The following is a 16,852-nucleotide window of genomic DNA, read 5'->3' on the forward strand; positions in this document are numbered from 1 at the left end:
ATAAGAAAGCTCATGGCGAACTGTGCCACGGTGAAATGTTTTATGTACAATTTACACGTAACCTAAATAAATACCTAAATGAAGTTATGATTAATGACAATATGTCTGTTGTCTGATATACAAATGTATGATGCAATCATGTTAATCAAACGTTTTTGTTGTTACAGGGGAAATCGCGGCGGGGTTGTCTGAAGTTTCGCCGGCTTGGAATCACTTCACCAAAGTGGACGGAGAGGAGGTCGCCAAGTGCCGAAAATGCAGTAGATTGATCAGCTGCCCTAATTGGGTCCCCTATGGCATAGAAAAGCACTTGAAAAATGTGCACGGCATGGCTGACTTAAAAAATTCCAGGAAATCCAAGGAGACGAAGAATAGTAAAAAAAATGGTAAAGTTGTGATCAGCTTGAGATGCATGTCACGTCACCGTCACGCTGTCTTTGCGACAAATTTAATCTATAGTTTCTTCATTTTGCAGAATATTATAAATTCTTATTATTATAAATTCAGCTATAGAGAGTGCCAACTCTAATGCGCCGGCCACATGGCAGCGACTTGCCTGTGGGGTTTAGTTCAGTTTTTAGTTTAGTTTAGTTTAGTCTCGCATGGCCATACGGCACAAGTAAGTCTGCGCTAACCTCATTACGACAGAAGTCATCGTCGTAAAAATACTGTTTTTCGGAATCGTAGCAATGTCTTCAATTGACTGTTTTTGTCAGAAGCGTTTTTCTATTGTTTATTGGTTAAAAAAAAAGAGAAATAAATCCAACAGATCCAAGTGGACCAAACAATGGCTATTGAGAAGAAACCATTGATATACTACTGGATGAATCATATGCTTCTTAAAATGACGCCCGATTTTCAGCGACTCGGCCAGTGTTAAAACTTACTGTTTTAATATCAGCGGACTTAACTCGATATAAGCTCACTTAATATTTGTCTCGAAAACGACCTGGCAATAATTATGAGTAAGCCCGATCTAGCTTGCATCTTACTCTAACTAATAGTCAGCGCATGACGACTTGCTCTGTTCGCTCAGACATGAATTTTTGGTAGCTTGCAAGCTTTGGGTTGCAGACACCCTTAGGATCACTATTCCAAGAACGCAAATTTAGTTTTACAGCCAGGGCAATACGGGTGAAATTCGGGAATCCATGTTAACGGTCTTAACGCATTATACCTACAAAGAAATATTATAAGACGATATTCGTAATATCTTCTTTTGTGGTACATTTTTAAAATGACACTTGTATGGGAACTCCTTATCTAGTAGTATATCAATGGAAGAAACATACAAATTACATATAAATTTACTCAACGATATAAGAGACGATCCAGCTGACTGGCGGAATTATTTAAGAATGGATGAAAATGCATATAATGAGTTACTACATTTGGTCTCGCCTCTAATTGACCGACAAAGCACAGTGATGCGTGAATGTATATCTCCTCGTGAAGGATTGACATGTACTTTGAGGTTTTTAGCTACTGGAAGAGCATATAGGGATTTGAGTTTAACCGCGCAAATAGATTTTGTACAGTCCAAAATTTCAAGCAAGTCGAATTTTACGCAGGCCGCACTTTTCGGTTTGCGCGTGCTTCCGTTTTCCCGTCCACACGTATGGAGTTGCCTGCGCAAACCGGTTTGCGCAGGCAACCTCACAGTAAAGCATGAGCGTGTGGTCGGCCTTTGATATTTGTATTAGTATTTTGAATTATTATTCATGCTAATTTCAATTAATTTCTACAGTTTATATGTGTACGATATTGCATCCTTAGATAATATTTTAAATACCAGATATAGATAATAATTGAATAGAAAATCCACAGAGAAAACCACTAAAAACAAAGAACGAGCGATTTTGACATGAGTCAAGGACTGTATAAAATAGAAAAAAATCATAGACTATAGATACATATAGACGCCACCCATTGCATTGCTAAATGAAGCTACGTGCCGTGCGTTTGGTTTGTGGGCGAGCGAACGCATTCGCCTATAAATGTTCGAGACCATAGACCATTTCGCTAGTGCTCGCCCAAACTGCTCGCACTAGACGCTCAGAATTAAAATATAATTTTCTATTTTTTTACGTTATATAGTATTTTTAAGCGGTCAAGATGCAACCAATTAGGTAAATATATCCATAATTTAAGTTATTTTAAAGAAACACTAGGTCACTGATATTAAAATAAATAATAATATACAAATAAATTGTCACGAACATGTATCAACTTACCTATAAAACGTAATACCATCTTCTTGCTTATCAGTACGGCTACCATATTTTAATACAACATGCAGAACCACCTTTCCTACTTAATTAACTAAAAATATTTACCACTGACTTTATGTTTAACACAAAAAATAGCAAATTTAGCAACACGAACAACACGCTACGTGAAGCGATTCAGCACGATTTACCGGCGATATTTTTGGAAACCAACTTAAAAATATGTAGACCTTTTATCTTACTCTAGCGCGTGTCGCAGAGATTATAAGGGTGCCGAATACTTTCTCACTCGCACTCATGCATCGTTTTTGTTCAGGCCTTGAAAAAAATGTTCACTGACTAGTGCAGTTCATGATGTAGCGCGATACGCGTGAGTTGACTTCATCGTTATTTTGGCGATTTCGGCAGATTTTGCTAACTGACAATGTTCATTTAATTTAAAGGTTCAAAATGTGTACGGGATGGGAGTATCAGTCGGATACCATTTTAAATACCAAGAAAAACAACTTTACACAATTTTTTCCCATAGCGGTAGCTTATTGTGATAGCATGTGACAGCACGTAACATGATGATAATGTATTTGAATAGTAGTATTATAATTATTATAATTAGTATAAAAAGGGATCCTTTTAGCTAAGAGCAATTGTCGCTCTAAAATAGTGTGACAGTAATTAAATTATTGCCATCTTTGTCTGATTGTATGAAGTTTGTGAGTCCATAAGCCTAGTACCCACGCACGGTCTTGCTCGACGGTTTTGCTCGATCGAGCATGTTGACTTGGAACCATGCTCGTCGTTGTGTCCACACAGTCGAGCAACTCGACACAAGACGCTGTGAGGCCACTGTCGCACCGCCATGACTTCAACCACGAGTGAGAGCGAGGCCACACTAGTCTTGCCGGTGCGTCCTCACTCCCTCACTCAAATTCCATCGCGCAAGAATTACAGACCTTCAATCTTTTTCGGATAGTGCAATTTGTTCGTTGTCGAACAAAAAACCATCGAGCCAGATGATACAGACGTTGAGACATGTTGGAATCAGCGTAAAACTATCGAGCAAGAATGTGCGTGTGTACTTACTATTAAATTCTTTTGTCAATGTCAACACTGCAGTTTCTCCTTTTTTCACTAATATTTATAAATCTATATGGGTTAAATATTTCGGGGAGAGGGGAGTGACTGCATTTTTTTAAATAGCAAATTATACAAAAGTAGAGAAAAGCTTATTTATGTACTGTCCCCGGGGTGCAATGGGTTAAATCTGAAATTTGCGACCCCGACCACACACTCCGGCTCGTCGGCCCCCGTCTACTGTCGAAATCCGACTGCGCGTGTGGATTTATACAAAGAAAAACGAAAATTATAGTATAGATAATAAATGTACCTACCTAACGTTTATTGGACTTCCATGTTTGTGGAATTATTATAATGGTTTATTAACCTTTTTCTTAGAGATAAACATCGTAAAAAGGACACCCGTTGTTTATGCACTAAAGTGGACTTCAATGATTTTTTAATTAGCTATATCGGTTAATTTACTACTTATGGACTTCAGTGTTTCATTCATTTGTGTAATGAAATAAAATAAAATTTTCTGCATATTTAACTCAGAAACGGTAAAAACTGAACTTCCGTGGTTTATCCTCTAATGTACAGAATTTATATGCAACTTTTTTAATTGCAGATAAGAAGAAAAACAGTAAACTGTTGAGCCAAACAGACGTGAAGGCTTACCTTCGGAGGAACAATAAACTGGCTTGCTCCTTCTGCCGGAGTACCCTGGACAACGAGGTCGCTTTTGGGGGGATGTACACAATTGGAGATCGGCTCACGTGCCACCACTTTTGCTTGGTGAGGGAACATTTTAAAAATTCTTCCCTTTCTCTCAGTTCAGTTTTAAAAGTGTCTTTCAGTCTGCCCCACGTAGAAGGTGTGGAACACACCGCAAATCTGTTGGGCAGTGTCTTTACAGCTATTAAATCGTCTAACTGCCGCAACCGCGATGTAGATCCAGGGTTCTATTTTAGGTTAAACCTAGTTCATTAGAACCTGGTTTCTGAGACCGTATGGTCTTGGAAGATCACTGCTATATCTTCACTTATGAATCTAAAAAGGGCGCCATCAAAAAACTCTGAAAAAGAGACATAAATAAAATTGGAAAACAGTTACAAATAAATAAGACTTGAAATTGTCGAAATCCACTGTATTTTACAATTTCAACATTACAAGCAAAAGCAATATCGGTGAACATGTACTGAACGGAAATAATTAAAAAGTGAAGTAACCATTGTCCATACATAATTATCCAGAAGTTATACAAATAAAATTCAAAGTCGATACATAGCTACCACTCTTCGACCATCTTTGATAAAGTTCAGCTCCAATGGATGGTTCACAGGGAAACCGATCCTGGAGGGACGTCCGACTCCGGCCACTGATTCCAACGTAAGCCGGCTCTCACATCAAAACTCGTCGCGTGTGCCGAACAAACCTTCCGAGAACTCAAATCCAGTGTTGCTTCTACACATCTACCTAGCGTCAGTCGCGCGTAGCCTTCGAAACGTATAGATATTTGAATGCGATGATAGGCGAGCCGGTATAGGAATGAACAATTCGTAGGTGTTTGTATGTGACTTCGACTCGGAGAAGGATGCAACTTGTCGATTGCAACAGCCAAAAGTTTTTTTCAAACGAAAGTCACATTCGACCAATCTGCGGAGCTCCATTTGGCAACGTGTGTTTTGTTGTTTGTGTTGAATAACAATGACGTCACATCGATGTATTCCACACGTTTTAGGCGAGTTTTGATGTGAGAGCCGGTTAAGATAGTGACACGAATGTCATTTCTATCGAACTAAACTTTCCAATGCCTTGCGGCATCGATCAGTTCTCGTTTAATGATATATTTCAAAACGACAGCCCATTGGCTAATTTTGATCAATTCATCAGGATGAACAATCAAGAGATCCATTGCAATAAAACTCTAATTAATTCTAATATGTTTCCGGACCGCCTTGTCCTGAAAATGTTACATAATAACAGCGTTTACGCACCTTAATTGTACGTTAATTACACTTATTACAATTACAATTATAAAGGGCGGATGCGAAGCGGAAATAAGAAGGTGCACACAGATTGCAAAAAATGCGATGACACGCCTTACCACTATATGGAAGGATCGGGGAATTTCGATTGCCACAAAAATGATGCTTGTGCAAACATTAGTGTTCTCGATATTTCTATACGGAGTCGAGTCGTGGACCCTGAAGGCAAGAGAACGGAAGGCAATTGATGCCTTTGAGATGTGGTGTTGGCGCCGGAGCACAGGACGAACCAGTCAATCATCCAGAGACTGAAGATAAAGGAACAGCTCGACGATATGTCTGAGAAGAATTCTGCAGTTTTTTGGACATATTGTCAGGCGTGGACCGGACAACCTGGAGAGACTGGTAGTTTTGGGTAGCCTCCAGGGAAGGCGAAGCAGAGGAAGAGCGTCTGCGCGATGGAGCGACCAAGTGAAAGAGCTGACTGGGGGCACCATCCATTTTGCCCTGAGAGAAGCGGAAGATCGAGAAGGATGGAAAGTCTTGGTCGCTCAAAGGATGGCGAAATTTAAATGTAGTCACGATCCTCAGCCATGAGTGCACGACCAAGAAGAAGAACACTTATTAATTAATTGCGGCACATAAAGGATTAATGTCACTGTCAGAAACGCTTTTGCAACTTGTAAATATATTTGGCACGAAAGTGGCATACTGAGTTACAGTTATGACTGGACTTGCAATTGTTAGATTATTCTTGATTTGGTGGTTTATTATATTGTCGACTGTTGTATTTTTAGCTCCTGTCGAATGAGCTACCGCAAAATGGCCGTGATGACCAGGGAATCCTTGGATTTATGCCCCTGGATATCAAACAGGAAGTGAAGAGGGCTTATAAACTTGTGAGTAGCTTTAAAAATGTACACTCCTTATCGAACACAACTGTATACAGCAAAACCTCGTTAATACAAATTCCACTGGACCGAAAATCGAAAAAAACTTCGAATTACGAATTATGAAATGTATGGGGGGAAAAAATAAATTTTTGATTTTCACTCATTTTCGCGCGATTGGAGTCATTGGCCATTAGAAATCGTTTACGATCAGAGCTGTGCCTATCAAATTTCCAGTTCCGTGTGTGTTAATGGGTCATAAAATGTCAGGATTACTTTTATTACCTTCTTAAAATAAGTAATTTTTGATGTTTTAAGAAAAGTCTGTCACAATTTTCAATGACTGGCTCATGAAATAGTGTACTTTATTACGATTTATTGAATATTTTTATACGCCAGGACTCTGAAATAATTTCGAATTACGAAATTCGAATTAAAGGTATGGTTTTATATGAAAATAATGTTCAAGGGACTTTTTTTTCGCGAAAATTTCGAATTACGGCGAATTTCGAATTATCCGTGTTCTTATTAACGAGATTCTACTATAAACAAACAATTATGTCAAACAATGGAATGGTTCGCTGGAGTCACCCTCAATGCATGTTTTGAGAAGCGTCTTTCTTCTTCTTTAACTTAGTTCGCTTCTTAGTTAGAGCATACGGCCAAGAATCCCTGTCTTCTTGCATCATGCCGGCATCCCGTAGCTCTGCTCTATACTAGTGGTGAAGGGTGGAGATAGGCTGGTAGGATCCTACTTATAAACGTGGGTATAGCTAGGTTTAAAAACATGGTAGCTCGAAGTCGGAGGATACAACAAAGGGCAAACATGTGACCTTTCATGTGCCAAGACGCGACACGAATTCCAGCACTGCACGCACGCCATTGCACAGAATGAGTGGTCAAGAGATAACATTTTTTTTAAACATCGCAGGATGTCGTTGTTGCAAATTTTGGCAGTTTTTCTATTTCGCTGGATGTTAAGATCCGACATAAATACTGCACACCAAACGTCAGTCATACTCATTTGCATTCATTGAACTAAGACTACAAATTGCAGATAGTGTTAGTTAATTTTTAAAATTCAATCGAACCCGGCGTAAACCAAGCCATAGTAGATAAATAGTCAAAAAATATTCATTTATCTATAAAATAATATTTAAAATCATGCCATTAAACCATACATAATTTTTATGTGTTTTATAGACAGACGAATATGTTTCATCGATTATGGTTTGGCTTACGATGGCTTATTGAAATATAATGTATTCTTAATTCAATGAAAAAAATAAATATGTATGATTGAAAAAGTGTGCACTATATTTGTCGGATCGCGCATAGCATACCTGAACTATTATGGTATGGTTTAGGCAGGGTTTAATTAAATTTTAAAAACTAACCAGCACCATCTGCAATTTGGATTCTTAGTTCAATGAAACACCTCGCCACTGCCGAGGTAGTAGTATTATAGATAGTATATACTATATAGAGGCCTTCCGGGACGCCGGAATTCAGTTGTCTTGAAGAACAGGCAATGCATGTTGAAGAGGCTGCTTGGTCAGCTCTCTTATCTCAAGTCATACCACCACCACACACTCAGTATCCGTCGCAAATATTTATTCTCGAAGCTCAGTATAGGGTTGTTCTGATCCTTTGTAAAGTGCCATGATTCGGTACTGTAAAGCAGCACCATCAGAATGCAAGTATCGAATAGGCAGCATTTGGTTTTAAACGAGTACAGTTGTGAGTTCCAGACACTCAGACAGCTTCAGCCATTTCTATTTAGATGACAATGTCTCTTTGCAAATTAATGTATAGAGTATTGATACCGGCCTTTCTCCGTCGAGGAGAATGGTGAGGGCCGTATCACTAGCAGGCCAGAAGCGGGGTGGATTGTGAGAAACACACGTTGTAAGGTGTTGATGCTGGTTTACTATTCACAGGAGATGTTAGTCAAGCAATTAATGATGTCAATGATGCTGATGGCCACGTCAGTAGGTGTATGGCTTGGCTGGATCGTAGGTACGCCGCTGGCTCGAGGGTGATGCTCGCATTGTCAAAATTGGCGGACGCGGCGGTATGGCGCTCTGTACTCGGGTACACGAGAGAGATGTTGGCTGTAGGACGTCCGAGGCGAGAGCTTGTATTTGGCGGGCAGGCGACGCGGGGGAGATCTGTGCTGGCTGTTCGGAATGCTTTTAGCTTAGGATGATTTCTTGGCGCCGACGCGGTCTTTTTGGCTGGAGAAGTGGAGACGCTGGCTTGGCTTCGCGTCCGAGGCGATGCTAGCTGTCCGGCGTCTGATGCGAGAGAGAGATTTGGCGGTCGATGCTGTTCGTTTGGCGTCAGGGGCAAGAGAGAGCTTTTCGCGCGCGTCCAACTGTCAGATTCGGCGTCCTGTTCGTCCGTCGGTCGGGAACCTCCCTGTTTTACCGACGGATTGACTAGTGGCGGCGCGAGTGGCCGTTTTCGACAGACCGCGTCTGTCTTTTGGCGGGAGCGTGGACGAAATTGAATTTTGGTATTTTCAGTGGAGGTAGGCTCCGCTCGGCCGGGGGTTGTGAGAGCCGCGAAGAGTGGACGTAGGCTATGGTGTTATAGGAAGGTTGATGGTTCGGTCCGTCCTTTGAGGTGGTCTTCTGTGGGAGACCTTCATCCGGTATCAGTATATGCTTCATAACTTTGCACTCCGATTCTAGGATGAAAATGATGTAATATATTCTAAAAATATTGTTTTTACATGATATTATCTAGTCGAACTTGGTTTCTTGGAACTTGAACTGAATTTGCTTGTTATAAGCATTACTCGTTATATCGTTATATAACATTTTTCGCGCCACGCCAGAAATTTGAAACAAAGGCACTAATGGTTTAAATATTCCGAAACGAATTTATGGGTAGTATCTTCACTCCAACAAAATGTCATTTCTACGATAACTAATGAACTTGACTAATAAAGATAACTTGTTCACACTTGTCTCATGTCTTGTTTGGTATTTAGTGAGAGGTGGTGGTTGTACACCCACGATGGCCCCGTGGCTTGAGCGCCGGTCTATAGTATCGAGGGTCCCAGGTTCGAATCCTGGGTCTGGCAAGCACACATATTATTTTTCAATTAGTGTATGAGTCAGAGTATGGACCTAATAGGTTGAGCAAGTGGCTGACATCGCATTTTTTCTAAAAATAAAAATTTGTTAATACAAACCTACCGAGGTCCCATATGATTCTATTATGATCGGACATGGTCGAAAGAAAAGAAAAAAGAAGAGAGGTGGTGGAGGTCGCTACTCGACCAAAAAATTAGAACTAAATGATTTTACTAAATTACTTGACTAAATTTATCTGTTCATACATGTTTAGTCACTAAATTACTCGACACTCGACTAAATTACTCTACTAATCCGAACCAGCCTTTACAGAGTTTCGAGCAATATAGCTCTACTGCTGGTCATTAACGATTTCTCGTAATAAATTTGAATTCTCTTTCTAGAGTTGTGTTTTCTGTCACAAATATGGGGCTACCTTGAAGTGTCACGAAGCCGAATGCAAAAAGAGGTTTCACCTGCCGTGTGGCAGAAGCAATGGCGCCCTCTCGCTGTTCAACGAGGACTTTGAGTAAGTAACATTATTTGCACGGTCTTATAGCGCCTGTTCGCACTTTTTACGTGTAAACAGTTATTATCGCGATAGTTTAAAAGACACTATTGCTGCAAGTATGTAAATCCATGCACATGTACAACGTTACATGTAAATTGTACGTAAAATATTTCACCGTGGCACAGTTTGCCGTGGGCTTTCTTATCGGAAAGAGATGACCGTAGGTATACTATGCGGTCTCCAATTTTATTAGATTCAATATGAAGATTCAACTTTAGCCGATTTTGGCAAAATTCATGAATTCAAGAATGAAAACCTAACCTTACATTGGCTATTTTCATAATTTGTTTGCTGTAAACCGACAAGAACCATGTTTTCTTTAGACATGAATTTTATCTCAGCACTATACGACCCAAAGAGGTTGGACGGTCTTTAATATACGACCATATATTTCCGATAAAGCATTTCACGGTGAAGTGTGATACGACGAACTGCATGCCTACAAATTTCCGGACACGCATGCTCAGGTTGATAGCAAGTTTTACATAAAATGATTGCAATGTGTTTTTAAGTATCTGATGGATTACGCAAGTACATACTGTGCGAAAACATCTACTTGGCTACGTAAGGAAGCGCTGTTGGCGACTAAATGGGAGGAGCTTGTTAGTTTATAATGGAAGTGCCGTTAAAAATGGGCGGAGCATGTTAGTTCACTGTTTTAACACGTAGCCAAGAAGATGTTTTCACACTATAGTCAAAGAATTTTGTCTATAAATAGATAGAGCCTTATTCGTTATTTCTGTCATAACGTTTGAAATTATTTAGCAAACACGTGAAGCATGGTTAAGTTGGTAAACACCATAAATAATTACATAGCTCAGTTGCCATATCGATTCTATTATTTATTTTTTTATGTCCATTGTGATTATTTACTCGAGTGTAGTGGGTTTTGTATAAATTTTACAGGATTTTAAGCTTGCCTTCCAGAGTCAATGGTGCATTCGATAGTGTGCCGTGTATAATTTTTCGATCTTCGAACCGGCTGTGACGATTTATAATTTGTAAATATAAAGTTTATGATTTTGCTGTGACTATGGTAATCAATGGCGGCTGGTCTATTGGGTCATTTGGTCAATGACCCTCCAAAAATAAACATCTTACAATCTATGTAGGTTATAATCTAAAATGTAAGTACAATGTATTATAATAATTATCAGCTAACACGTCAAGGCAAGACGCACACGGACGGACGAACTGTGTGTATAAAATTCAAACAAACAGAATCCGCTTGGTCGCTATACTTTGGGTCATTTTGGAATACGCCGGGATAAAATATTTCTAAATATTTCTCTTTCTCTCTCATTTTCCATATGTGAAACGGAGAAAGCACACATTTCGCCAGTCTTTTTTTAAATTTGTTTTTACACAGCATAGGCAAGATTTTCGTCATTGTCCGAGAAAGAGATAACAATACATTTTTCAGTGTGTTAAAGGAAACAGGTATAAAACGTTGTTCTGTTATTAACACTTTACGGTCCGGTCACGCCACATTGGCGTCCTTTGCAAGCCGAACGTTACGATCCGGTGACGCCTACGTGGCGTCCTCACATAGGCATATCTTTACTGTGAAAAATAAATATGAAATTTAATATTTGGTTGCAAGATCTATCGACAGATGGTTGAATGACATGTGCAAGAAGTAAAAGCATGATGGAAAAAAAATATTTCGGGGTTTTTACAGAGATGGCGGACGTAATACCATTCAGTATTTTTTTTGTACCTATACCATTTTTTTTATTAGTTACAAGCCCATTTCTAGCCGGCTGAATCACGAGACGTAAACAAAAACGGTAATAAACACTCAATGTTATATTCCAGTGTCGTCACTTCAACTTCGAAATTTAATTGTCGACCCTTTTCAGTGGTAGTCACCCATTTATGAACCTGCATTCTTTTTTTTTAAATGAACGCGATTTTTCGCTATGAAATTGCATCCTATTTGATAATTTGTCATTAATGGTTTATTACCCATGAAACATCCACCCACCATGCTTCATCATCCATGATAGAAATCTTAACTTGAAAATGAGAATAGTTATAAATGTGAACTTGTATCGCGTTGTCATTTTCGTTCGCTTTTTTCGGGAGATTATTGCTTGTGTAACTGCATAAATAATAGCTATTATTATTTATATTGCACTAATTTCATTGAAAAAATAATTAATCTAAGTATATTTCAGCTAGGATATATATTTTTTATTAGTTTTATCTCCAAAAAAACTTTTTAAAATGGAGGACCATTCGTTTTTAAACAGAGGAAAACTATGCGGATTGTATGTCAGATATTCCCAGTGACTGAAGATATCGGAGATTTTAGTGTAATTTTCAATCACAATCAAATATTTCCGTGGATTTCCGCAACTAATAAACGTTTAAGAAGAAAGTGTAAAGTGTGTTCCTCACATAAACTTCGAAAAGAAACTATTTACATGTCCAAAAAGTGTAAAGTACCTCTACATCTACATATTGGTAATTGGTTTTCTTCGTATAATTTTAAAAAAAGTGTATTAGTTGTTAGTTCATTTTACATTCATAGTTTTATAAACTATTTCAAATAATTTCAGCTTTAGTGTGATAATAATTATTTCGTGCCTAGCCAGTTATCTAAAGGTATTAAGGTGCATTGGGGTAATTCCGACAGGAATTTCTATGAGATGACTAGAGGTTATATATTTCGGTTAATTATTCAAAGTGTTTTATATTTACTGCCATTATTGTTTTACCTCTGTGTACTTAAAGAAAAGATCTATGATAAATATATATTAGATTCTTGAATAAATAGTTAGGTTCTTTAAATTGAGAATTTGAAATATTGAGTCATTTTTTTTTTGCATTGGGGAAATTACGAACTATCTTGGGGTAATTCCGAAATTATTCAAAAGTTGATATTATTGCACTTTGACCGAAGGTTTACCTTTCTTTTTTGACCGTAATTATTCCTAACACAAAATATCATTAATTTTGTTAATAGTATCCATAATCCCTAACTTTTGATACTATTAGTTCGGAATTACCCCAAAAAAAGATAGTGGTTCTCAACATTTCAGTTAAGAACTTAGGATCAAAGGGATTGTGGAACGGGATGGAGCAGAGCAGGTTTATTCCCGGTTGTTACTACCAGTTTTGTTCCCAGCGGTGACAAATAATGAGAAAAAATATCCCAATATGACACAAGTACCTACCACCTTAAATCAATAAAATAAAGACGAGGAAAATCAAAGAAGGTGATAATTTTAAAAATCAATTTTTATTTGAGTCTACATTCTTATTTGACTACTTTGATAGATAGAACAATATTTTTTATAAAGATATCTTTTGTTTACTTACTGCTTTTTGCATAGCAAAATAAACTTTCTTCATACCCATACAATTAAATTAGTCAACATTAAAAATGTTAAATCAAAGTCGGAACTTGTCTTTTTAATCATTTTCATCTACTTTTACGGCATAAACTTATAATTTATTCCTGCTAGCAAGCCTAAAACTAAAATGCGGGCTACACTGTTAAAAAAATATAACAGAATTGCTTAAGACATGGTCTGAAAGCCTCACATATACATAATAATGAACTATTGGTTTGGTACGCAATCGGTCAAATTAAATTCTATCTTCTATTCTTCTATCTAAATTCTATCTAATGACTCTGGAACGTTGTCACTATCTTTTCTTTTGGTCGTAATAAAGGTTAGCTGCTGCTGTGGTCTCATAGTTTTTAAGAAGTTGATAGAGAAGTATGTTTCCTCATGTTTTATTATTTCTTCTATGAACCCAATATAGTACCTCCATTTTTTCTGATTGAATATCTGACAAGCACTGAATTATTTAATTTGTAATTTTCCTTCATGGCAGGGTCCTTTTCTTGAGTTTTGTGTACTATATCTTTATTTTTCAGTTTTAGTAGCAGTTGTTCATCTTTGTCTTTTTCTTTTGAGTCTTCTCTAGTTGTCATATTTTTTCCTTTTATAAAAACATCAACGTTGTCTTTGTCATCTCTTTCAATGTGTCCTTTCTCTTCGTTTTTTTGTCTGTTTTATCCGCTTGATTTTCTTTACCTTTACTTTTTTTGCCAACACCTTTACTCTTGGTACAAAGAGAATTTGAATCGTTGTTGGTGAGTATCTTTTCGTCACTTAAGCTTTCACCATATTTCACATCTTTTGTTTTTTTTGTGACCTTGGTTCTTCCTTGTATATTTTTCAATCATCTTCAGAGTATTCATCCATCAATTCTTCAAAATCAAGATAATCTATAATATCAGCATTGCTATATTCGCTCATGATGTCGGGTACACTAGTTATGCTGTTAAGTGAAGGGTGGCGTTACCGCACTTACCCAAGATTATAATAGGGCGTGCGATAGCTTCTTATTAGGATGACGCTAAATTTACTTACTTTAATATTAATTTAATTAAGTATTTTATGTACATCTAAATTAGATATAATTTTGGTTTCTTTACAGATTGAGAATCACTGCCAATTACTATGAAAAAGTTAAGTGGGCTATTGCGGAATGAATATATATCGGAATAACCCCAAAGGGGTATTTCCGAAAAAAAATTAAAAACACAGCTAGGACGTTGTGATCCTCTCACAAAATCGTAAAAAACGATAATCTATCGTAAAAGCAATCACTTATTCAAATAACTTACCAGAATTCCGAGATATGTAAGTTGGGGTAATTACGAATCAGCAAAAATGGCGCGAAAAACACTTCTCCGAAAAAACTTGATGGTATGCACGCATTGTTGATACTAGCGACTAGCGACGACTTACGAGGCGATCACAGTGAACATGGCTTCTAGACTAAATGTTGCTAATAGGAAAATATCGCTTCGATTGGTAGAATTTTCGAACTTTCGGAATATACCCATATTCGGAATTACCCCAATGCACCTTATCCATAAGATTGAGTGTTGATTCAAATATTTTTGTGGAATGTAGATGTTTGTTTTACAATTCTATTGCTCATAGATTTTGTTATATGAATTTTTTACGCACGCCTCTGCACTGTTATTGGATTGTCTCGATTCCTACAATAATACCAAATTGTAATAAACGGTGGGAATGTATATGCGTGCATTTTATTTATTTGAATTTACTCGAAAATATGCACGCCACTGCACTGCCTCAGCCATAAAACCAATAAATCAGATTAGTGTTCTTTGGGAATGAATGTGCATTTATTTTTAAACACTTCACAGTTTGTGTGAAGTCTTTGTTATTTTATTATATTTGATAATCAGAGATATGAGTAGTAGCGCTAAAAATGAATTGATACGTATTCTATAGCGGTGTAAAACATTTTGTATTTGAATATTTTATTACATTTTTTAATTAAAAAATAATATATTGTGATTGCTTTATATCAATAGGCTGTTTCCTTTACATTATATTTAACAAATTGAACTAATCTAATAACATATAATAAACAATTTACGAAAATTTACAAATTATATACTTTACCTTTATGGAACGCGGGCCAGAGGTTGACAAGTGTTAAATAAATGACACAATTTGATGCATTGATATATTTTAAGTATTTTCTGAAAATTTTATTGAAATATATCAATAGGTTCAAAAGTTATATCATTTTTAACTTCGCGATCGAAATTTGTTGATTTTCATTAAAAAATACCTGATATTGGCGTAGGTTCTTCGCGAAAATTCGCGGACTGTATAGTGTTAATTATTATTGCCTCGCGATTTCATCGAGCATGTTTTGTTTTACCTACCAAACATGCGATTTCATTGAGCATGTTTTGTTTTACCTACCAATTGTTTCAACCTTTATCTGGTTAACCTTTTTATATTTTTATTATTTCAATCTTCCTATTGTTGTCTGAAAGTTTCATATTAAATGTCATTGTTTGTTTTGTAATATTATAGTACTCAACCAAAAATAGCTTTTTAGTTTAGTTTAAATACAACCTTTGACTAAAACGACTGCATTCATTGTGTTAAACAGTTAAACCATTGTATAAATGTTACCCTTTAAAATGTAATCTGCTATAGGTATCAATCATAAAAGTAACCTTCTAATAAAATCAGTGGAAATATAAAAAGTGTTTATATATAAATGATCCCGCTATTTCATAACAGTACACAACACTTTTTCTGATAGTGACAGTTTAATGAAAAATGAAGCTAAAAAGCTACGAAGTTTTTATTAAATATTTTTGATTGTTTGATGTGAAAATATACATTTTTTTGATGGTTAAGTAGGTACCTATCTTTTCTATCTAACTATCTAACAATTTATAGCACTTCTTTTATAATGTTTAAAAAGCCAGTTTGCTATACGTCTTTTAAGTGTACAACGAAAAGGCAAATTAAAATAATATAAAATTATTTAAAACTGACCTCCCATATTATCTAGCAAAGAGCTGCCAATGATGGTAATGTTGTTTCAGGTCATACTGTGTTCTGCATCGTCCGAACCAGCGGATACCCCTTCAAATCTTCGAATCTCGTATCGGCGAGTCTCCCGGATCGCTGATGATCAACTTAACGCCCGTGGACTACAAGGAACAGGTGGCCAATAATAAAATAGGTAAAACAACACCTTTTCAATGTTTCAATTTGTTTATTTCCAATATTAACTTCACTGATGGTCTTTAAATCTACTTTGACACAGGCGGCTCTCGTGGGACAGTGGGTAAGGCTCTGGCCTTCCGCCGGAGAGCTCTGGGTTCGAGTCCCGGTGAGGACACAATACTTATGTGTTTTTCTCAATGCCTGGGTGTTTGTGATTGTCCAAAAAGCAAGGACATGGTTATTAATGATTAAAAAAAAAAAAAACAATCTACTTTGACACTATTCCTCTATTTTGTATAAGGTCGGCCAGGTCAGTTTCTTTATCATGAGTGACTCGTCCGTCCTATATACAGCAACCTAAGGCGACCCAGTTTAACCGGATGGCTGCCAATAGCTTCTTAAGCCGCGCACTTTTCCGTGAACGGAACGCTGCTCATATAAAAATAAGTCTTTGGACGTATCGCTTTAAACGGGATTTTACTAACGGAAATCAATTATTTTAA

The 16,852-nt window shown here is 37.1% G+C and overlaps 1 protein-coding gene across 1 annotated transcript in view; it reads left to right on the top strand.

Annotated features, from left to right (window-relative positions):
- The window catches only part of LOC147076330 (uncharacterized), a 54,082-nt gene that overhangs the window by 22,524 nt on the left and 14,706 nt on the right, over positions 1 to 16,852 (top strand). The window contains exons 5-9 of the mRNA XM_085941724.1: positions 168 to 386; positions 3,913 to 4,079; positions 6,070 to 6,171; positions 9,650 to 9,774; positions 16,226 to 16,365. Coding sequence (XP_085797850.1) covers positions 168 to 386; positions 3,913 to 4,079; positions 6,070 to 6,171; positions 9,650 to 9,774; positions 16,226 to 16,365 — 753 coding nt within the window. The remainder of the gene's footprint in view (positions 1 to 167; positions 387 to 3,912; positions 4,080 to 6,069; positions 6,172 to 9,649; positions 9,775 to 16,225; positions 16,366 to 16,852) is intronic.

The sequence above is a fragment of the Rhyacophila brunnea genome, unplaced genomic scaffold (assembly GCF_057557595.1).
Source record: "Rhyacophila brunnea isolate RB1 unplaced genomic scaffold, BYU_Rbru_1.0 scaffold_13, whole genome shotgun sequence".
Classification (NCBI taxonomy): Eukaryota; Metazoa; Arthropoda; class Insecta; order Trichoptera; family Rhyacophilidae; genus Rhyacophila; species Rhyacophila brunnea.